The 24,218-nt window shown below is 36.3% G+C and overlaps 2 protein-coding genes and 2 long non-coding RNA genes across 4 annotated transcripts in view; 2 read left to right on the top strand and 2 right to left on the bottom strand.

The window, feature by feature from the left end:
• LOC103510247 lies at positions 1-13,213 on the top strand. The gene is made up of 8 exons (XM_026824345.1): positions 1-237; positions 551-672; positions 840-993; positions 5,747-5,927; positions 6,158-6,246; positions 6,607-6,796; positions 12,507-12,780; positions 13,119-13,213. Exons 1-6 carry the CDS (start codon positions 94-96, stop codon positions 6,664-6,666), a joined length of 750 nt encoding a protein of 249 aa, XP_026680146.1. The 5' UTR covers positions 1-93; the 3' UTR covers positions 6,667-6,796; positions 12,507-12,780; positions 13,119-13,213.
• The window catches only part of LOC103510248 (transmembrane protein adipocyte-associated 1 homolog), a 21,412-nt gene continuing 5,915 nt past the window's right edge, over positions 8,722-24,218 (bottom strand). The window contains exons 5-11 of the mRNA XM_026824346.1: positions 23,970-23,973; positions 23,175-23,242; positions 22,797-22,853; positions 22,046-22,106; positions 11,225-11,373; positions 9,623-9,766; positions 8,722-9,243 (exon numbers count right to left, since the gene is read on the bottom strand). Of these exons, the coding sequence (XP_026680147.1) occupies positions 9,064-9,243; positions 9,623-9,766; positions 11,225-11,373; positions 22,046-22,106; positions 22,797-22,853; positions 23,175-23,242; positions 23,970-23,973 (663 nt within the window). The 3' untranslated portion in view covers positions 8,722-9,063. The remainder of the gene's footprint in view (positions 9,244-9,622; positions 9,767-11,224; positions 11,374-22,045; positions 22,107-22,796; positions 22,854-23,174; positions 23,243-23,969; positions 23,974-24,218) is intronic.
• On the bottom strand, positions 14,875-20,950 carry LOC113467883. Its single transcript, XR_003391813.1, has 2 exons — positions 20,881-20,950; positions 14,875-14,995 (listed from the first exon to the last, which is right to left on the bottom strand). It is a non-coding gene; the product is annotated as an uncharacterized LOC113467883 (long non-coding RNA).
• On the top strand, positions 16,186-17,524 carry LOC113467882. The gene is made up of 2 exons (XR_003391812.1): positions 16,186-16,745; positions 16,979-17,524. It is a non-coding gene; the product is annotated as an uncharacterized LOC113467882 (long non-coding RNA).

Here is a 24,218-nt window from a genome sequence, read left to right on the forward strand (position 1 = left end):
ATTCTGTAATCTGTAAACTCGGAAAGCGGGATCTTGGAAAGTCACAGCGAAAACCAGCTACCGAAAATTTTAAAAGCTCCTATTATTAGTTCTATGAAGTTTGGGTTGGTGTATTTTGTCCCAGATCAAAAGCAGAATCAGATACCTACTACAAGTCAGAGTACCCATGTTCATGTTGACACTCAGAGGTCATCCATCATGTTTCAATGTGGACGATTGATTTTTCCTTCTCTTCAGGTAAGAATACTCCCCTGCCAATAAGTAATAAGTACTTTAAGATGAAGTAAGCTTGAGACTGTAGCAGGCTTTAAAGTTTGGTTCCTTTGAAATCTCATTTTTTCTCCTGCCATAATATCACTAATTTACCTCCCTACTTCCTGATAAAAGATATTAATATATAAGTCCAGATACCATCAACTACTCACAACATTGGTTAACTTGAGTGATCTATCAGGAACTGTAGCAATCAATATGCTTTAACCTCCAGCATTCTCCTATTGACAATATTTCTGGAAAAATAATACCCATTTGTTATTTCATTTTTTTACAGAAGTCCCTAGCAAGGTATTGTACTCAGAATGCAGCCCAAATAACGGAAGCCAATCTCAAATCTGTCCTACAACGAGAATTTCCAAAGGCAAAATCCATTGAAGTTCAAGATGTGTCAGGTAGGTACATGTTATGTCTTTCTTGAATAATATACAATAATGTTGGGGTTTCACCAATAATTTAATTGGAGATTTCAATAAAGGGGAATGAATTTTACAAACAAAAAATTATGACACATTTGAAATACTAATGTGACATAATCACATAATATATTGAGCTGTGGAATTCAGTTCCATTTACTGTTATGTTATTCAGGACGAGCCAGCTAAACCTGGCTGGAGACCATCAAACCCCCGGCTTCAGCTAACAACAACATTCTATTGTAACTCACCCAAAGAATTCTCTGAGGAAGGTGAAGTAGAGGAGAGGAATGAAGAATGTAAAGTAGAGACCTAATATAATGTCAGGGTTTCACCAATAATTTAATTGGAGATTTCAATAAAGGGGAATGAATTTTACAAACCAAAAATTATGACACATTTGAAATACTAATGTGACATAATCACATAATATATTGAGCTGTGGAATTCAGTTCCATTTACTGTTATGTTAGAGAGAGAGAGAGATAGAGAATATCAATCAAACAACCAATTCTTTAATTGTTTGTGGTAAAGCAGATCCATTTCACAACTTTTGTGGATATCACAGTATTACTAAGTGCGTCCTTTGCAATAAATACCTATTTCAATAATCTCTTTACACTGGTAATGCTGCCACTGGTTGCTACTCAAATTTCTTCACCAGAGGGAGTGCACCCCGAATTCCAAGCACAGAGCCGTAAAACATCAACCCCGCCAGGGATCGAACCAGGGACCTCCGCCGTGCAAGCTTAGTGTTATACCCCCTCAGCCACGGAGGCCTAATACAAATCATTTGCGATTGACGCTCTAAGCTTCATGTGAAACTTACCAAACGCAAGTCCAAATATGACAACACTCATTTCCGTGGACAAGAGGAAGAATCGGACTGTGACAGGTAGTGAAAGAACAGGTGCACTGGGAAATTTGATCTTTAGATGAAAACCAGGTCTAAGCTGGTTTAGATCATTTTATTGACTTTAGAAATCAAATTGAACCAATCTTTAAGATAAATTAGTTTCTGAAACACAGATTTAATCCTTATCACTGATTTTAATATTTTAATAAATGCTTATCACAAAAAGTAGACAGAAAAGCCAGAAATAAAATTTCAAATTCAAAACCAGGAAAAGAAAAACATTAGGAAGAGAAAAAGTGGGGGAATCTGAAGAAATGCTGAAATCTTTCCATGATTTTCATTGGCTGATGTCCCAGATTTCCCCTCCTTTGGAAAAATCAACAAAAAAGAGGAGAAATACCACAGAGGTATCATGTCACAGAGGTGAAAACGTTCAGGACATTTCACACGGTGCTGGTTTCAAGGATACAAAATCAGTGTGGCTTTGAATACCGAAAAAAAGTGGAGCCAGAACATAGGTAGGTAGTACCTGATACAAATAGGTATTATCTGATGAACCAAATCAAATTATCTCGGGCTAATTTTAAGCTGAGGAAATTAGCCAGCCTAGTTAGCTTAGTTGGTAGCGCGTCTGCTTTGTAAGCGCTAGGCCGCGGGTGCGATTCCCGCCCGGGGCGGATTTTATCCTGAATGGATAATATTCGTTCTCGGAACGGCTGGCTTTCTCCTATCTTGTCTTCCTTCTCTTAATTTCGGGACGATAAGACCTTGCTAGTTGCTGTTCAATCTGTCAAACCTCTTAAAAAGAAAGATCGGAAGAGCGGTTCAAGGAAAGTAAAACAAAGTAGGTAGGTAGGTAGGTAATAGATATTATAATATGTCATTGCCTATCTAGGTACCCCCTAAAACCTTTTTATTATCTTTTTAACAATTTTAGATATTATTTTATTTTTTTCTCCTTCTTTTTCTTTTCTTTAACTGACGTTGTACAATTGTATTCATTGAAATGTATTTTTAATGTCATATTATGTACAATAAAAATAAATTGAATTGAATTGAATTGAACCTGTTATTACATCTATTTTGGCATACATACCGCCAGTGGCGAAAGCAAGTCTAATATAATGCAACAGTTCTCAATAGATCACTGAAGTTAGGCAACATTGCACTAACTTGGTTGATAGTCCAATCCGTGTAATCGCGTGTTGATGGTTTTTCCAGCTTCACTCGCTCTTAGGCTGAGTGAGGATTAAGGAGACGAGGAGTCAATCGCCGAATGGAGTGTAAAACACCTGTCGTTAAACCTCTGTACTTTGTAGGTAGATACTAACCTCTTAAAAAAAAAAAAAAAAAAAAAAAACTAGGTAGGTAGGTACCTACATATTTTTACTTTTTAAAAAAAGAGGTCTGATAGAGGAATCTGGAACTGCTAAGGTCTTATCGTCCCTAAATTGAAATGAAAAGGAAGACAGAATAGGAGAAAGTCAACCGTTCCGAGAACGAAGAGAACGAGCATTATCCGTTCAGAATAAAATCCGCCCAGGGCGGGAATCGCTCCCACGGCCTAGCACTTACAAGGCAGATGCGCTACCTCCAAGAGTCTAAGCTATCTATAGGCACATTACGTACCTAATAGGTACAGTAGGTAATATTCATTGATTTTGTAATTGCCTTGTATATTATTTTGTAATTAGGTATTAAAAAAAAACTGAGAGATATAAAAGGTAACAAACAGGAAATTAATAACTCAACAAATCTCAACAGAAGATACCATCTTGCCACCCATTATGTTAACAAGTTGTTTGCAAAAAATAAACTGTTTACCTGTTTACTATTAATGGTTTGGCTTTGCATATAGTGGGTATAATGGTTAAGGTTTTAGCAGGTAGGTACCTAAATGTGCTGATACTGCTGAGAGCTATTATAAAACGCGACAATTCTGCCACCAAGGGAGTCAAATTATTATTTGAAGAAAAAAAAATTCTAGTGTGAACATCACACGACTTTCTATTACATTTGCGTTTTTTTTTTTTTTTTTTTTTTTTTTTTTTTTTTTTTTTTTTTTTTAAGAAAGACTGTACCTACTTAACTCATATACTTACCAGTTGGGGGGATATAAAAAAAAGGCACAGCAGAGAAGGTTTTTTATTTTTAGGACCTAAAAAAATAAAATCACATTTTTGTATGTCTCAGCTTTTAACATGATCAATTTTTTTTCTTTCTTTCTAAATTTCTAGATTCTATTCAAAGGAGAAAATTCACATTGAAGTTTACATAGATCTAAGTAGGTAAACAATTAGACCTACGCAAAGATTTACCAATTAATTTTTATTGATAAGTATTTTTCTGCCTCCTTTTTATTTCCTATGACCTCATGGTTGTCTATATTATAGTAGTGTTTACTTTATCATAACATTTTATTCTAATTTCTAAGTACTTATGATAACAGCAAACCATAATAAAATGTTTGTAAAAACATTTATATTGAAGCTTCATAGATCAAACACTCCTTGAATGATGTCAGAATGAGTAATGCTTCCACAAATATTTTTTCATAACATACCTATTACTGATACTGAAGAAATTGATTCAATATTTACACTGATGACACAAGTACCGAAGTAGATGAGTACTTGAGTTTTTAATTCCTTTGATATATTGACCTAATGTCCTAAAAACACTTACTTATTAAATAATAAAAAAATAATATTATTTTAAGGGACCCCCCCTTAAATCAGCTTTTATTTCGAAGTAAGTCGTAATGTTATTGTTTGTTGTGTATTCGCAATCTAAATAAGTACCAAAGTACCTCATCTAACTATACAACTATATATACATACCGTACCTAGGTACATAGTAATGAATATCAAATAGCCCTAATAGCTAATATGTACTTATTAAGTACGATGTTCTCAGTGAATGACCAGCCTTACTCCAGTTACCAAAGTATTTACAACAGTACCTCTACCTAACTATTCAATGAATACTAATATCTAGTTTATTTTAATTCTCTGGGAACTTTTCCCATAGTTCTAATTCTAACCAGAGAGCATCTCTTTCTCTCTGAAACAATTTCGTAAGTTCCGGGTCTTTGAACCATCGCAACTCCTCGTGTTGATAAACACAGAATATCTACTAGCTTGCAAACATGAAGAAATAATACTAAACTAGAGAATGCTACAATTTTTGTACGTAAAACTTGGAAATCCATACTTTCTACTCGGGTATTTCCAATAGATCATGGCAACAAACATCGACTTAAAAGTCCATAATTTAAGGAACGCCGTTATCTAAAGAACTTTTAAGCTAGCCTAGTTAATTTTGAGGGTAGCCTGTCTGCTTGTAAACACTAGGTTGCGGGCTCGATTCCGGCCTGGAGCGGATTTTAACCTAAACCGATAAAGTTCATTCTCGGATTTTCGGAACGACTAGCTTTCTCCTATCCTGTCTTCCTTCTCTCTTCACTTTCTCTCAGGGAGAAAGAGCAAAAAAGGAGAAAGAGAGAAGGACAATTAGAGAGAAAAGAGAAAGGGAGTGGGAGTGGGAGGGAGAGGGAGAGAGAGAGAATGGGAATGTGACTGAATGTATAGGTATACCTAAGTATTGATTAATTATGTTACACACATGTTTGTGTATCAACATATTATGTTACAACCTGCCTCTGCACTACGCAGTCAATATACCTACATTTTATTTTCAAATATTTTGATACATAATATTGTAGGTACACTATTGGAATCGTAAAATGAATTTTTTCCCGAGCTCATTGCTCTCAATGATAATATTATTAGGTTTGGAACAGCTAAAGCGGGACAATATCGGGACTTTGGGCGAAAGCGGGACATTTTAGCGTCCCCAGAGGATTTCTCGGGACAGCGGGACCAGAGGCTCCAAAGCGGGACTGTCCCGCCGAAAGCGGGACGTATGGTCAGCCTAACTATGGTCCTACTGCCAAATAAAAAACAAGACTTACTTTAAGATGAAGTAAGCTTGAGACTGTAGCCGGCTTTAAAGTTTGGTTCCTTTGAAACCTCATATTTTTTCTCCTGCCATATCACTAATTTACCTCCCTAGGTACTTCCTGACAAAAGATGTTAATATATTATATGTTATATGTCCAGATACCATCAACTACACACAACATTGGTTAACTTGAGTGATCTATCAGGAACTGTAGCAATCAACATGCTTTAACCTCCAGCATTCTCCTATTGACAATATTTCTGGAAAAATAATACCCATTTGTTATTTCATTTTTTTACAGAAGTCCCTAGCAAGGTATTGTACTCAGAATGCAGCCCAAATAACGGAAGCCAATCTCAAATCTGTCCTACAACGAGAATTTCCAAAGGCAAAATCCATTGAAGTTCAAGATGTGTCAGGTAGGTACATGTTATGTCTTTCTTGAATAATATACAATATAATATAATGTCAGGGTTTCACCAATAATTTAATTGGAGATTTCAATAAAGGGGAATGAATTTTACAAACCAAAAATTATGACACATTTGAAATACTAATGTGACATAATCACATAATATATTGAGCTGTGGAATTCAGTTCCATTTACTGTTATGTTAGATGATTGTGGTGTATCATCACTGGATTTCAGGTGGCTGTGGTGCTATGTTTGAAATTATGGTCATCTCTCCTGAATTCAAAGGTCTGTCTACCGTTAAACAACACATGCTAGTCAACAAGGTAAGTTTATCTGGCATATCTTACAAGTGTAACAGACACTGGAAAAGTAGAATTTTGACTAGTGTCTAAAAACAGAGAGAATAGCTAACACCTAACCAACATAGGCAGCTGGCAGTGTTTTTTTTTTTTTTTTTGGTTTTTACCTACTTTGAATAAATAAGAATACCTAAGTCATCATGATGGTTGACTGTGGTTCATGATCATGATAGACCAAAGACCAATAAACAATATGACTTGAGACCATCAAAAATGGTTTGATCCTTTCAATTATCCAGTCTCTTTCTCAAATTATCCAGTCAATTTGATTGTAATAAAAAATAAAACTGTTTGCCCAATTAATTTTGTATTTTCTCTTTTCAGGCATTGAAGGCTGAAATCAAGGAGATGCATGGATTAAGAATTCACACTGACATTGAATAGAATCAAAATAGATGTTTTCAAATACAGAGGAAAACTCTGTTCTAGCAGCAAATTAAAAAAAAAGTCCAAACCAATTCAAAAGGACTAAATTGACCAACAAGAATCAAAAATCAACTCTTCCTGTGAACAGGTAGGTAGGTAGGTTATACAAATTGTATAGTCAATTAAATTCTGTGTTCTTACCAGAATTCAAACCCAGACCTACATGTTTACCAAGACAGATTTATCTGCTAGCTGCGTTGTAAGTACAGATAGTGAGATTTCAATTGTCCTTATAAGTAAGTATATCAAATTTACTATCAGGACAAGTAGGTATAGGGAAAGTATTAATATTAAAAAGTAAAACACAATGCATGTAAGTATTTTGAATGAACATGTTGTCTTTTTATTTTTATTGAACAATAAGTAACTTGATAATTGTTAATTACTGTAATTGAATTGAAATTTGAGCTAATGGAATAATTTTACAATATATATATACTACAAGTATTGTATAGGGCTATAGGGCGAAATTAATTTTCACATAAAACAAATAAAATATTTAACTTTGTCCAATGCACAGGTTGCTTGTTTAGCCTTTCTGCCAAATAAACCTATTTCAATCACGTAAGATGCCCATTTCTATACATAAATATATTTCTCTGATTCTAGTATAGTAATTTGTACATTTAATAACATTTAAAGCCAACACAAGGACGTTGCAATAGCAAGAAATTCACTGAGTGATCCTTTTGTGGAGAATTCAAGTCTGGGGAACACATTGAAAATAGAATATTTCTTTCACTAAACTTAAATCCTTTGAAAATTAAAATAAAAGGAAAAAATCTCTCTTCAGTATTGGGCCAATAATTCAAGATATTCAAGTTCTACCAGCAAGGGTTTGCATTGGTTTGCACAGACATATTAAAAGAAGGTGAAAATTACCTTTTCATTAAAATGTTAGGTTGGAGAATGGAGATATTACTCAAGTATTCCCGACGAAAGTTCTCACAAACAGAAACACAACAGTGAACATCCTGACAGAAAGAAAAATTCAACAATCATTACTTAAAATAAAGAAACTAAAAATAAAATAAGTACAGGAAGTTTGTAAAATAAATCAGAGCATCACAGAACAAAAATAAAACATGAAAGCAAAGAAATGAAAAAAAAAAACCCCTATGGGAACAAAATATTTTCAGAAAAAAAACCCTATGGGTACAAAATATTTTCAATGAGATATAAACATTCTGTCAAAAGATTTGTAAAACTCACTAGAGAGAACTAATAGTAAAATACCTGAACATAGTTTGATGCAATGATATTTGAAGATTACAACTTGATAAGTGGTATGTAGTATTATTATATTTGACATATTATGGTCTGACATGCAAAATGAACTATGACCTGTCACTATTAATAATAGTGCTTATTTATATTGCTCGAAAAAGACTAAGGATGATCTCTTTACACCATAGCAGTAGGCTACGACTAATATTGTGATCTAATTCTCAAATAAAATGACAAAATTTCATGCCTCGACTAGAATTAAACCCACGTTCTCCTGATGAGCAGTCGTTTATCCTAACCATTACACCACCAACGCAGGTTATACTGGGTCCAAGTAAGAGATGGGTATTGGATGATCACTTTATTGATTATAAAAGATATGGTCAAATGATTGAATTGATGGGATCTGATATGAATTGAAAAATATAACTATCCTCAATTTTCTTCAATCTACCATTGTTAATTCTGAGAATTTTCCTCCGTTAAAAGTTATGTGTTTCACAAAATTTCCATGAACTTATTTTATGAGATTTACTCTGAGAGTTTTCTTCAAACCACAGTTGCTTATTCCAAGACTTTTTTTTCGATTCCACCATTGCGTAATTCTAAGAGCTAAATTCCAGGAATTTTCATCAGACCACAGTTGCTTATTCCAAGACTTTTTTTTCGATTCCACCATGGCGTAATTCTAAGAGCTAAATTCCAGGAATTTTCATCAGACCACAGTCGCTTATTCCAAGACTTTTCTTCAGTTTCACCACTGTGAAATTTTAATGAGCTACATTCCGATTCCACCATGGCGTAATTCTAAGAGCTGAATTCCAGGAATTTTCATCAGACCACAGTCGCTTATTCCAAGACTTTTCTTCAGTTTCACCACTGTGAAATTTTAATGAGCTACATTCTAGGACTCTTCATCAAACCACAGTCCTTATTCCAGGAATTTTCATCAAACCACAGTCGCTTATTCCAGGAATTTTCATCAAACCACAGTCGCTTATTCCAGGAATTTTCTTCAGTTGTGTAATTCTAAAGAGCTGAATTTTAGGAATTTTCAGCAAACCACAGTGGCTTATTCCTCGAGAATTTGCTATGATCTTCATTTACAGGATGGTTCATTAGAGAGTTCTACCTGCCTGCTGCAGTGGGCAGGTCCAGTATGGTACTATTGACACTGTAACCAGTGATACTATCCGGTGATTGGAGGGAGGCGGTGTATAGTGGATTGGTGGGCGTGGCTAGGACTTGAGAGAAGTGAGTGGTATTGGGTCCTCCCCCTCCTACTCCTGCGTTCCCACCACTTGTGTGCTGAGGGGGAAACAACAAATACGACATTAAACTGTTAGCATAATGAGACAACTTGTTCTAAGCTGACATTCTAAATAAAGCGGTGCTTATACATTATTTTTACACACTCCAAGGTAACTAGGCGGGCGACACGAGGTTTGATAGAGAACTGTAAGAAAGTACGTCTTATCGTCCCGAAACCGAAGAGGGGATGAAGAGAGAATAGGAGAAAGCCAGCCATTCCGAGAACAAACCTTATCTGTTTTGGATAAAGTTCGCCTCGAACGGGAATTCAACCCGCGACCTAGGGATAACCCTCGGAGCATTGAGGGTAAGCTTACCCCCGGCAGGCGCACATACCCCCGAAGCTACATCGTTAGGCTGACATATCATATTTTACCTGATATATGAAATCCGAGTCTGTTCTAAGAGAAGAGAAAGACTGCTGATGTGGGAGAGATACAGAATCCTCATCTGCTTGGTGCTCGTTGTATGAAAATGAGATCCCAGGTTGAGACACCCTGTAGAATAAAATAATAAACACCTTATAGCACCAAAGGTTGAGTGCGAAGGGCATCCACTCGTAAAATGTGTAGCCAAAACCAAATGTCAGCCCAAAGCAATCACCCTAGTTAGGGCTGATTGACCTACTGCCAAATAAAAAACAAGACTTACTTTAAGATGAAGTAAGCTTGAGACTGTAGCCGGCTTTAAAGTTTGGTTCCTTTGAAACCTCATATTTTTTCTCCTGCCATATCACTAATTTACCTCCCTAGGTACTTCCTGACAAAAGATGTTAATATATTATATGTTATATGTCCAGATACCATCAACTACACACAACATTGGTTAACTTGAGTGATCTATCAGGAACTGTAGCAATCAACATGCTTTAACCTCCAGCATTCTCCTATTGACAATATTTCTGGAAAAATAATACCCATTTGTTATTTCATTTTTTTACAGAAGTCCCTAGCAAGGTATTGTACTCAGAATGCAGCCCAAATAACGGAAGCCAATCTCAAATCTGTCCTACAACGAGAATTTCCAAAGGCAAAATCCATTGAAGTTCAAGATGTGTCAGGTAGGTACATGTTATGTCTTTCTTGAATAATATACAATATAATATAATGTCAGGGTTTCACCAATAATTTAATTGGAGATTTCAATAAAGGGGAATGAATTTTACAAACCAAAAATTATGACACATTTGAAATACTAATGTGACATAATCACATAATATATTGAGCTGTGGAATTCAGTTCCATTTACTGTTATGTTAGATGATTGTGGTGTATCATCACTGGATTTCAGGTGGCTGTGGTGCTATGTTTGAAATTATGGTCATCTCTCCTGAATTCAAAGGTCTGTCTACCGTTAAACAACACATGCTAGTCAACAAGGTAAGTTTATCTGGCATATCTTACAAGTGTAACAGACACTGGAAAAGTAGAATTTTGACTAGTGTCTAAAAACAGAGAGAATAGCTAACACCTAACCAACATAGGCAGCTGGCAGTGTTTTTTTTTTTTTTTTATGGTTTTTACCTACTTTGAATAAATAAGAATACCTAAGTCATCATGATGGTTGACTGTGGTTCATGATCATGATAGACCAATAAACAACAAGACTTGAGACCATCAAAAAATGGTTTGATCCTTTCAATTATCCAGTGTCTTTCTCAAATTGACTGAAATTATCCAGTCAATTTGATTGTAATAAAAAATAAAACTGTTTGCCCAATTAATTTTGTATTTTCTCTTTTCAGGCATTGAAGGCTGTGGTTCATGATCATGATAGACCAAAGACCAATAAACAATATGACTTGAGACCATCAAAAATGGTTTGATCCTTTCAATTATCCAGTCTCTTTCTCAAATTATCCAGTCAATTTGATTGTAATAAAAAATAAAACTGTTTGCCCAATTAATTTTGTATTTTCTCTTTTCAGGCATTGAAGGCTGAAATCAAGGAGATGCATGGATTAAGAATTCACACTGACATTGAATAGAATCAAAAAGTAGAGACCTGCCGTGATATCTACCAGACAAATACCCTCCAGTACTGAGTTGAGTAGGAGGAAGGCGCCTGTAGATTGAGCCAGATCTAGTAGCATCAGTACGCCCACGTACACGTAGAAACTGCGCTTGGCTGAAAACACGAGATAAAGTAATTTGTTAGATATTATAATTATTCTATTTTTTACGGCTGCAAGTGCGCAGGGCGTCCACTCGGAAATTTTTGTTTAGCCAAAACCAGTTGACCTCAAAGCGATCACTCTAAAGCTGATTGAGAGGCCGACGACAAACACCGACCGACCTCATCTGAACATGGGAAAAGGCGAAGAAGAAGAGAAAAACAATCAATAATTAAGTTTATTGATGAGCTGCCCAGAGTATAGGCTACGTATCAGGTCTACCTGATAGTAAATGGCCGACCTTAGAGGTTTAATAGAGGAAACTAACTGCTGGTTTGGTAAAGGGAACTGTAACTGCTAATCTTATCGTCCCGAAACCGAAGATAGGAGGACAGAATAGGAGCCAGCCGTTCCGAGAACGAACCTTATCTGTTAAGAAAATCCGCCCCGAGCGGGAATCGAACCCACGATGTTTTAATTTGATCGCGTCCTTAGAACCAAAAGAATAGCAGGGGAAGTGAAAACACATGGGAAGAGAGGAGAAGAGTTCTCATTTCTTATCAATATGAAATCTCTTCATAGCTCATCAGCTGAGTTTCCTAACTATGAAGTAGTACTTCACACATCATCAACACAAAATAAACTCCAAAACAATATCATTATCAATAGTTGATTTGCATATAGGAAACCTCTGGTGAAAACTCTAATATTACAATGAGCCATCATCTCAGATAGCTAACCTTTTTTTTTCGGATAAGGCGTTTTAAAGATAGCTAACCTTATCCACAATAACGAAACAAATTTTTCTTATAGTGCACAAGTGAGCAAGTGACCCAGGTATTTCTCGTTAAAGAATTATATTACGATTAGGTACGAGTATACTTCGTTCCTACTTTTAACATTTTATCTATATTTTCAAGAGTGATCCTTATTCTACATAACACTGTGCCGATAAATAAATAATAATAGTAAGTTCTGAAAAATAATTGCATAAAATATTTCAGAACAATAATATTTATGAACAATTGATCAGTAAACTTTCGACTCTTTTTAAACTGATTTTTTTTCACCACAACCACCAAACTCCAATTTGACTTACATGGTGTGTTTGTGATCAAAAATCTGACATTTTCTTATCTTTTTCCAGTTTTCTATGATCGGGGAATTTCGATGGAATTAAGAGGGTAACTTTCAATTTCGTACAACCGTACCCTATTCTCATCTACTGTCCTAATCCCCAAGATGTTCAGTTGGAAATCATTTCGTCGACGTCGGTCTGTACGTTGGTTACAATCAAATCTCTGCTACATAATTCTCCTGCTGATTCTATTCTATGTGTGGTCCTCTATCCGATCAGCACACGAACAATCTCTGACTTGTACTACCATGAGTGAAGATACTTATCAAACAGATATGCACAGGTATGTAAGCTAAACAGCTTAGAAACTATTTATACAGAGAATCAATCAAATAATATTGTTGGTCACTCAGCCTTGTGAGGACAACTGAAGAGCTGGTCGAAATTCCCGCGAAAGAATGAGTTTTATGACTCATTGTTAGCCGAGAAAAAGACTACCCCTCAAATAAAAATAACAAGGAAAATAAAAAGCTGCAAAACTAGCCCGCTCATGATATCAAACGGTGTTGGGTGGCGCGCGAACGTCATAAGTCCAAGCGTTCAAGGTTTTTTGGCATTTTCATCTCAACTTTTCTCCCACTTCCCTTCAACTTTAAGCAAATTTTATTTCATGCTCCACAGGTTTGTGAACAAAGTACACCTCATACTGGACAAACTTCGTATCACACATTTCCTCTGCTACAACGCCCTCTGGGGGCAGATCAGATACAAACGCATGTTTCCATGGCAACGGGAAATAGAGATGTGTATAGTACGCAAATCTGAACATAGTCTGGCCGGCTTAGAGGAGATATTTCGAAAAACTACAGGCTAATTAAAGAAATTTATTAGAACAAATGACCTTAGTCAGACACAGTTAAAACCACTGTCTCCTTGATTATGATTAATTAATGAAATATCTCAAACTAGGAAAATAAAAAGCTGCAAAACTAGCCCGCTCACGATATCATTGTGTTAGGAGGCGCGCGAACGTCAAAAGTTCAAAGCGTTCAAGGTTTTTCGGCACTTTTATCTCAACTTTTCTCCCACTTCCCTTCAACTTTAAGCAAATTTTATTTCATGCTCCACAGGTTTGTGAACAAAGTGCACCTCATACTGGACAAACTTCGTATCACACATTTCCTCTGCTACAACGCCCTTTGGGGGCAGATCAGATACAAACGCATGTTTCCATGGCAACGGGAAATAGAGATGTGTATAGTACGCAAATCTGAACATAGTCTGACTGGCTTAGAGGAGATATTTCAGGTAAGTAGAACCCCGAGGTATTGTTTTAGGCTAACCACATACGTTATACTATTCACAAGAGAGTTACATGTGGGTTCCCTGATGTATAAGGAGTAAGGGATAACTATGAACTTCTATTCTGGGCAATGTACAGGCAAAAACATTGGTTTTCAGGTGTGTAAAAAATGAAAATTATTTTTTTACTGCATAAATAACATAATTTTGCTTGAAAAAAAAAACTTTGTTTTGTTTCCCAATCAATTCCAGTATGCAGACATTGACATCATATACCGGGGCCGTCGCGCGGAGTATCTACTCAACACGGAATACCTGCGGGGTCGCGTCAACCTCATCGTGTTTCAGCTGGACCCTATATCTTCCACCTACTTCAGACCTGGCTGGCAATACAGGGTCATGCCGGGCGAAATGTTTCCCTTAAATGAAATTTTGTTTTGTTTCCCAATCAATTCCAGTATGCAGACATCGACATCATATACCGGGGCCGTCGCGCGGAGTATCTACTCAACACGGAATACCTGCGGGGTCGCGTCAATCTCATCGTGTTTCAGCTGGACCCTATATCTTCCACCTACTTCAGACCTGGCTGGCAATACAGGGTCATGCCGGGCGAAATGTTTCCCTCCTATCTCCTCGGTAACGAGTCACACAGTCTCCCGCTCAAACCGTTCGGACCCTATAACCTCCCCGTGCCCCTGCACGATATGGAAATACAGAAGTATCATTTCCCTGACACCTGGTGGAAAGGTGAAGATCCTTTGTTCTGTTAATACTCTCGGCCACACGAAGTTAGCTGGACAACTTGTTCTAAGCTGACAGTCTAAATAAAGCGGTGCTTATACATTATATTTACACACTCCAAGGTAACTAGGCGGGCGACACGAGGTTTGAGAAAGAGAACTGTAAGTAAGTACGTCTTATCGTCCCGAAACCGAAGAGGGGGATGAAGAGAGAATAGGAGAAAGCCAGCCGTTCCGAGAACAAACCTTATCTGTTTCGGATAAAGTTCGCCGCGAACAGGAATTTGACCCGCGACCTAGGGATAACCCTCGGAGCATTGAGGGTAAGCTTACCCCCGACAGGCGCACATACCCCCGAAGCTACATCGTTAGGCTGGCATATCATATTTTACCTGATATATGAAATCCGAGTCTGTTCTAAGAGAAGAGAAAGACTGCTGATGTGGGAGAGATACAGAATCCTCATCTGCTTGGTGCTCGTTGTATGAAAATGAGATCCCAGGTTGAGACACCCTGTAGAATAAAATAATAAACACCTTATAGCCAAAGGTTGCGTGCGAAGGGCATCCACTCGTAAAATGTGTAGCCAAAACCAAATGTCAGCCCAAAGCAATCACCCTAGTTAGGGCTGATTGAGAAACTGACGAAAAACACTGACCCCGTCTGTACACGGGAAAAGGCGAAGAAAAAGAAATATGAAAGGTTTTGTTCGTTCATATCTGAAGCTCTATTGAGTTCAGAGGTAGAATATTGGATTGGTAATCTTTGGAGCCCGAGCTCGAGTTTCAGTAGCAACATGACAATTTAGTAATTTCAGAGTTGAAATTTGTATAATTTCAGAGTTGAAATTTGTATAATTTCAGAGTTGAAATTTGTATAATTTCAGAGTTGAAATTTGTATAATTTCAGAGTTGAAATTTGTAAAAGCTTAGCTTAAACAAATCAATTCTTTTTATTTAAAGCTCTATTCGGTCAGCTCAGACCGTCAGAACGTGTGTGGCGGAATAAGTTTCAGACCTAGGTCTTTCAGGCGATCTGATAGACCTGGGTCTCGAATTTTTTCCGCCAGAAGTTCGGAGAACAACCTCATCTGTTCAGAATAAAGTCCGGCCCGGGCGGAGATCGAACCCGCGACCTAGCGTTTGTAAGGCAGTACCCTCCAAGCTACCTAAGCTATAGGATAAAGTCCGGTCTGTTTAGGATAGAACCCGCGACCTAGCGCTTACAAGGCAGACGCACTACCAACTAAGCTACATAATTATGTACCTAAGCTAGCTATTCTATTTTTCCTAGTCTGGCTGGGGGACATTAAACAGGGAGTAGACCAGCGTCTGGCTAGGGGACTCTAAACAGGGCGTATACAGCGTATACTAGCAAACCCTAAACCAGCCTAGCTAGCTGACAGTTAAAATAGGGTTTACATGGCTTTAAAAGAAAAAGCCCAAGTTCTCATGATGTTTTTCTTTCTATCAACACATCACAAGCACTGTGTTCTTAGAGCCGAATCTTCTTAGTCTGAAACTTTAAAGTGATCGCTACCAAAAGAACTGGCACAAATGAGCAGTGACCAGTGTTATTATAGGGTTAGGTTTAACGAAAAAAGGAGTTTACACAATTAGAGCAGTGATTAGTGCTATTATAGGGTTAGGTTGAACACAAAAAGGAGCTTTCTTTTTCCCGGTCGTAAGAATCAAAATAGATGTTTTCAAATACAGAGGAAAACTCTGTTCTAGCAGCAAATTAAAAAAAAAGTCCAAACCAATTCAAAAGGACTAAATTGACCAACAAGAATCAAAAATCAACTCTTCCTGTGAACAACAGGTAGGTAGGTTATACAAATTGTATAGTAAATTAAATTCTGTGTTCTTACCAGAATTCAAACCCAGACCTACATGTTTACCAAGACAGATTTATCTGCTAGCTGCGTTGTAAGTACAGATAGTGAGATTTCAATTGTCCTTATAAGTAAGTATATCAAATTTACTATCAGGACAAGTAGGTATAGGGAAAGTATTAATATTAAAAAGTAAAACACAATGCATGTAAGTATTTTGAATGAACATGTTGTCTTTTTATTTTTATTGAACAATAAGTAACTTGATAATTGTTAATTACTGTAATTGAATTGAAATTTGAGCTAATGGAATAACTTTACAATAAATATATACTACAAGTATTGTATAGGGCTATAGGGCGAAATTAATTTTCACATAAAACAAATAAAATATTTAACTTTGTCCAATTTCTATGGTCCAATGCACAGGTTGCTTGTTTAGCCTTTCTGCCAAATAAACCTATTTCAATCACGTAAAATGCCCATTTCTATACATAAATATATTTCTCTGATTCTAGTATAGTACCTAATTTGTACATTTAATAACATTTAAAGCCGACACAAGGATGTTGCAATAGCAAGAAATTCACTGAGTGATCCTTTTGTGGAGAATTCAAGTCTGGGGAACACATTGAAAATAGAATATTTCTTTCACTGCACAGGTTGCTTGTTTAGCCTTTCTGCCAAATAAACCTATTTCAATCACGTAAGATGCCCATTTCTATACATAAATATATTTCTCTGATTCTAGTATAGTAATTTGTACATTTAATAACATTTAAAGCCAACACAAGGACGTTGCAATAGCAAGAAATTCACTGAGTGATCCTTTTGTGGAGAATTCAAGTCTGGGGAACACATTGAAAATAGAATATTTCTTTCACTAAACTTAAATCCTTTGAAAATTAAAATAAAAGGAAAAAATCTCTCTCCAATAATTCAAGATATTCAAGTTCTACCAGCAAGGGTTTGCATTGGTTTACACAGACATGTTAAAAGAAGTGAAAATTGCCCTTTCATTAAAATGTTAGGTTGGAGAATGGAGATATTACTCAAGTATTCCCAACGAAAGTTCTCACAAACAGAAACACAACAGTGAACATCCTGACAGAAAGAAAAATTCAACAATCATTAAAATAAAGAAACTAAAATAAAATAAGTACAGCAAGTTTGTAAAATAAATCAGAGCATCACAGAACAAAAATAAACAGTACTGGCAAAGAAATGTTGATTTGCATATAGGAAACCTCTGGTGAAAACTCTAATATTACAATGAGCCATGATCTCAGATAGCTAACCTTATCCACAATAACGAAACAAATTTTTCTTATAGTGCACAAGTGAGCAAGTGACCCAGGTATTTCTCGTTAAAGAATTATATTACGATTAGGTACGAGTATACTTCGTTCCTACTTTTAACATTTTATCTATATTTTCAAGAGTGATCCTTATTCTACATAACACTGTGCCGATAAATAAATAATAATAGTAAGTTCTGAAAAATAATTGCATAAAATATTTCAGAACAATAATATTTATGAACAATTGATCAGTAAACTTTCGACTCTTTTTAAACTGATTTTTTTTCACCACAACCACCAAACTCCAATTTGACTTACATGGTGTGTTTGTGATCAAAAATCTGACATTTTCTTATCTTTTTCCAGTTTTCTATGATCGGGGAATTTCGATGGAATTAAGAGGGTAACTTTCAATTTCGTACAACCGTACCCTATTCTCATCTACTGTCCTAATCCCCAAGATGTTCAGTTGGAAATCATTTCGTCGACGTCGGTCTGTACGTTGGTTACAATCAAATCTCTGCTACATAATTCTCCTGCTGATTCTATTCTATGTGTGGTCCTCTATCCGATCAGCACACGAACAATCTCTGACTTGTACTACCATGAGTGAAGATACTTATCATTGATTTGCATATAGGAAACCTCTGGTGAAAACTCTAATATTACAATGAGCCATCATCTCAGATAGCTAACCTTTTTTTTTCGGATAAGGCGTTTTAAAGATAGCTAACCTTATCCACAATAACGAAACAAATTTTTCTTATAGTACACAAGTGACCCAGGTATTTCTCGTTAAAGAATTATATTACGGATTAAGTATACTTCGTTCCTACTCTTAACATTTTATCTATATTTTCAAGTGTGATCCTTATTCTACATATCACTGTGCCGATAAATAAATAATAATAGTAAGTTCTGAAAAATAATTCCATAAAATATTTCAGAACAATAATATTTATTAACAATTGATCAGTAAACTTTCGACTCTTTTTTAACAGATTTTTTTTTTCACCACAACCACCAAACTCCAATTTGACTTACATGATGTGTTTGTGATCAAAAATCTGACATTTTCTTATCTTTTTCCTTTTCTAGTTTTCTATGATCGGTGAATTTCGATGGAATTAAGAGGGTAACTTTCAATTCCATACAACCGTACCCTATTCTCATCTACTGTCCAAATCCCCAAGATGTTCAGTTGGAAATCATTTCGTCGACGTCGGTCTGTGCGTTGGTTACAATCAAATCTCTGCTACATAATTCTACTGCTGATTCTATTCTATGTGTGGTCCTCTATCCGATCAGCACACGAACAATCTCTGACTTGTACGACCATGAGTGAAGATACTTATCAAACAGATATGCACAGGTATGTAAACTAAACAGCTTAGTGACTATTTATACAGAGAATCAATCAAATAATATTGTTGTTCACTCAGCCTTGTGAGGACAACAGAAGAGCTGGTCGAAATTCCCGCGAAAGAATGAGTTTTATGACTCATTGTTAGCCGAGAAAAAGACTACCCCTCAAATAAAAATAACAGATACTTATCAAACAGATATGCACAGGTATGTAAGCTAAACAGCTTAGAAACTATTTATACAGAGAATCAATCAAATAATATTGTTGGTCACTCAGCCTTGTGAGGACAACTGAAGAGCTGGTCGAAATTCCCGCGAAAGAATGAGTTTTATGACTCATTGTTAGCCGAGAAAAAGACTACCCCTCAAATAAAAATAACAAGGAAAATAAAAAGCTGCAAAACTAGCCCGCTCATGATATCAAGCGGTGTTGGGTGGCGCGTGAACGTCAAAAGTCCAAGCGTTCGAGGTTTTTTGGCATTTTCATCTCAACTTTTCTCCCACTTCCCTTCAACTTTAAGCAAATTTTATTTCATGCTCCACAGGTTTGTGAACAAAGTACACCTCATACTGGACAAACTTCGTATCACACATTTCCTCTGCTACAACGCCCTCTGGGGGCAGATCAGATACAAACGCATGTTTCCATGGCAACGGGAAATAGAGATGTGTATAGTACGCAAATCTGAACATAGTCTGGCCGGCTTAGAGGAGATATTTCAGGTAAGTAGAACCCCGAGGTATTGTTTTAGGCTAACCACATACGTTATACTATTCACAGGAGAGTTATATGTGGGTTCCCTGATGTATAAGGAGTAAGGGATAACTATGAACTTCTATTCTGGGCAATGTACAGGCAAAAACATTGGTTTTCAGGTTCATAACATACCTATTACTGAAGAAATTGATTCAATATTTACACTGATGACACAAGTACCTAAGTAGATGAGTACTTGAGTTTTTAATTCCTTTGACATATTGACCTAATGTCCTAAAAACACTTACTTACTTATTAAATAATAAAAAAATAATAATAACTGAACAATAAATTTAATAATGATGAATTTTAAGGGACCCCCCCTTAAATCAGCTTTTATTTCAGAAAGCTCTGAGGCAAAATCAGTCTCACTGTCTGAAAACAAGTGAAAGAAATCAATATTGTTACCATTCCCTACACACAGAAAAGCAAAAAATACACAAAAAACTACAGGCTAATTAAGTAAAGAAATTTATTAGAACAAATGACCTTAGTCAGACACAGTTAAAACCACTGTCTCCTTGATTATGATTAATTAATGAAATATCTCAAGTAGAAACTGCATTACTGTGTTTGTAACTAATAAAATAACAAAGAAACAACATGGAAGTCAACATTTCGAAATATTTTCATTACCTACATATCTTAGGAATTTACTTAAAAGAAAAAATGATCTTTGTAAGTAATAAGAGCATGTAGAATTTTATGAAAGTTATGCCTAGAGCCTAGACAACAACGGTGCAATAGCATAAAATATTAGTGGACGTCCACAGCGGAGCTGAGTATTTTTTTCTGTGACCTCGAAATTTCCAAGTGTATCTAAAAAGCAAGAGGTTCTAGGCTCCATTGTGGACACACTGGTGCGTGGTTCGATGGCTCAGTGTCTAGACTAGGGTTTATGGTCCTCGTTTTGGACGCGCACTTAGACTCCGCACATGGGGGGAATTTCATTAAAATACCTCGTATATTCGATGTTCCTCAAAGATGCTAGTTGGTCCTGTAAATATCTCAAGCTTTCTTACAATACATTAGCATTAGACCATTAGATCAGGACGAGCCAGCTAAATCTGGCTGGAGACCATCAAACCCCCGGCTTCAGCTAAGCCGTTAACAACAACAACAACATTCTATTGTAACTCACCCAAAGAATTCTCTGAGGAAGGTGAAGTAGAGGAGAGGAATGAAGAATGTAAAGTAGAGACCGAAGTTAGCTCAGTGTCTAGACTAGGGTTTATGGTCCTCGTTTTGGACGCGCACTTAGACTCCGCACATGGGAATTTCGTTAAAATACCTCGTATATTCGATGTTCCTCAAAGATGCTAGTTGGCCCTGTAAATATCTCAAGCTTTCTTACAATACATTAGACCATTAGAGCATGCACAATGTTTTGCACCTATTATTCTTAGCAGTGATGTAGACTATAATATTATGTGTAAAATATCCTATGTTCATTTGCAGCAATTTTAATAAAGCTATTAATTAGTTTGTTCTAATGAGAAGAAACCTACTTTTGAAATACATATTTCTTTTTTCAAGTACTCTTCTACAATTTAATTGGTTCAAGGGTATTGTTTTGTACACAGATTATGGTACCTTAGATCAATGGAATTTCTAAATTTCCATAAAGATCGAGGCTGAAAGAACTTGAGAAATCACATTGGTTCAAGGGATAAAGCTCTGATTGATCAACAGACGAAGATAGTTTTAACGCGACAATTTGGCAATTTTGTTTGTCTGTTTGTTCGTTTGTCTGTTTGTTCGTTTGTTTGTTTGTTCGTTTGTTGGTAGCAAATGGTACTTACTAGGTAGGGCTAGTCTGTCTCTAAACCTGGTCCATGGTAAACACAAGATGAACATATACACCTGAAATCACAGCAAGCATTGCATTAATATCGACCTGCCTCGGTGTAGTGTAAACAGGAGGGTGTGGGTTCGATCCCAACCGAGGTGCGGAATTTCATATCAAATCATGAATAATTATTTGTGGCAAAGCAGAGAGCTTTTAATCTTCACAACTTTTGTGGGTAACACAGCATTACTAAGCCTTCTACAATTTAATTGGTTCAAGGGTATTGTTTTGTACACAGATTATGGTACCTAAGATCAATGGGATTTCTGAATTTCCATGAAGATCAAGGCTGAAAGAAATTGAGAAATCACATTGGTTCAAGGGATAAAGCTCTGATTGATCAACAGACGAAGATAGTTTTAACGCGACAATTTGGCAATTTTGTTTGTCTGTTTGTTCGTTTGTCTGTTTGTTCGTTTGTTTGTTTGTTCGTTTGTTGGTAGCAAATGGTACTTACTAGGTAGGGCTAGTCTGTCTCTAAACCTGGTCCATGGTAAACACAAGATGAACATATACACCTGAAATCACAGCAAGCATTGCATTAATATCGACCTGCCTCGGTGTAGTGTAAACAGGAGGGTGTGGGTTCGATCCCAACCGAGGTGCGGAATTTCATATCAAATCATGAATAATTATTTGTGGCAAAGCAGAGAGCTTTTAATCTTCACAACTTTTGTGGGTAACACAGCATTACTAAGTGCCCCTCCTTTACTATAAATTCTCATTCATTATCAATCTTTTTACACTGGTAATGCCGCCACTGAGGTAAAGAACCTCACCTAGGTACTTTACAGTCGGGTTATCATATCAAATCATGAATAATTATTTGTGGCAAAGCAGAGAGCTTTTAATCTTCACAACTTTTGTGGGTAACACAGCATTACTAAGTGCCTCTCCTTTACTATAAATTCTCATTCATTATCAATCTTTTTACACTGGTAATGCCGCCACTAAGGTAAAGAACCTCACCTAGGTACTTTACAGTTGGGTTACTATCAACTTACCATGGTAAAGAGTAGGGAACTGACTAGCCAGAACAACATGCCCCCGTGTCCAAACACCTGAAATAATTAATACAGCATTACTAAGTGCCTCTCCTTTACTATAAATTCTCATTCATTATCAATCATTTTACACTGGTAATAATGCCGCCACTAAGGTAAAGAACCTCACCTAGGTACTTTACAGTCGGGTTACTATCAACTTACCATGGTAAAGAGTAGGGAACTGACTAGCCAGAACAACATGCCCCCGTGTCCAAACACCTGAAATAATTAAATAATTATGTAGGTAAGTGAATAGAAATTAATAAATTCAAAATTTCAAACCACACTACTAGGTTTAAAGGACGTTTAATGGAGAGAACTGTAAAAAAGGAGATCTGCATCGGAAGACAGCTGTTCCAAGAACGAACCTTATCGATTCAGGATAAAGTTCGTCTCGGGCGGGAAACGAACCCGCGACCTAGCTCTTAGAAGGCAAGCGCGCTATTCTCCAAGCGAACTAGGCTGGCTAATTTGAGAATTTAACAACAATATTTGGGACTATTCCAAATGAGTTGGAGAGTTGATGGTACTACTGTTTACCTGTCTGCCTGGAAACCACCGGCCAAAGCTTGGATCAGGATTGAGTAACTCGATAGATAAGGAACATCCTCCCACCAGTAAGACCAATCAAGCATTGCAGGCAATCAAGCACAATCTTGTCAAAATGTTTGCAAATTTGTTCAAGTTATAGAAATACACTGATAAACCACAGGATAGCAAGCAGCACCTTGAAATTAAGATCAAGGCCAGTCTAGTCCTATCAAGAGATTGAATAGTTCCAAATAAAGAAACAACCTTCACACCTCAGGGGGTTGGTGAATGGTGATACATTGGTAATGTCTTTCCCGAACAATATGTTGAGCAAATTAAGTGTTACATAATTCACTTTTCTTTATGATACAATCTAATCCCTCCAATCCAAATCCAAGTAAAAAATGGGTAAAATAAGAGTCAAAACAAGGAAGACATTAGATAACTTACCAATCTTTGGCAATTTTCACATCTTCCCTTGTCAAAATGTTTGCAAATTTGTTCAAGTTATAGAAATACACTGATAAACCACAGGATATCAAGCAGCACCTTGAAATTAAGATCAAGGCAAGTCTACTCCTGTCAAGAGATTGAATAGTTCCAATTAAAGAAACAACCTTCACACCTCAGGGGGTTGGTGAATGGTGATACATTGGTAATTGTCTTTCCCGAACAATATGTTGAGCAAATTAAGTGTTACATAATTCACTTTTCTTTATGATACAATCTAATCCCACCAATCGAAATCCAAGTAAAAAATGGGTAAAATAAGAGTCAAAACAAGGAAGACATTAGATAACTTACCAATCTTTGGCAATTTTCACATCTTCCAATTAGAGAGTAGGTAGTGAAAGAACAGGTGCACTGGGAAATTTGATCTTTAGATGAAAACCAGGTCTAAGCTGGTTTAGATCATTTTATTGACTTAAGAAATCAAATTGAACCAATCTTTAAGATAAATTAGTTTCTGAAACACAGATTTAATCCTTATCACTGATTTTAATACTTTAATAAATGCTTATCATTATCACAAAAAGTAGACAGAAAAATCAG

Source organism: Diaphorina citri, unplaced genomic scaffold, assembly GCF_000475195.1.
Source record: "Diaphorina citri unplaced genomic scaffold, Diaci psyllid genome assembly version 1.1 scaffold577, whole genome shotgun sequence".
In the NCBI taxonomy this organism is placed as follows: Eukaryota; Metazoa; Arthropoda; class Insecta; order Hemiptera; family Psyllidae; genus Diaphorina; species Diaphorina citri.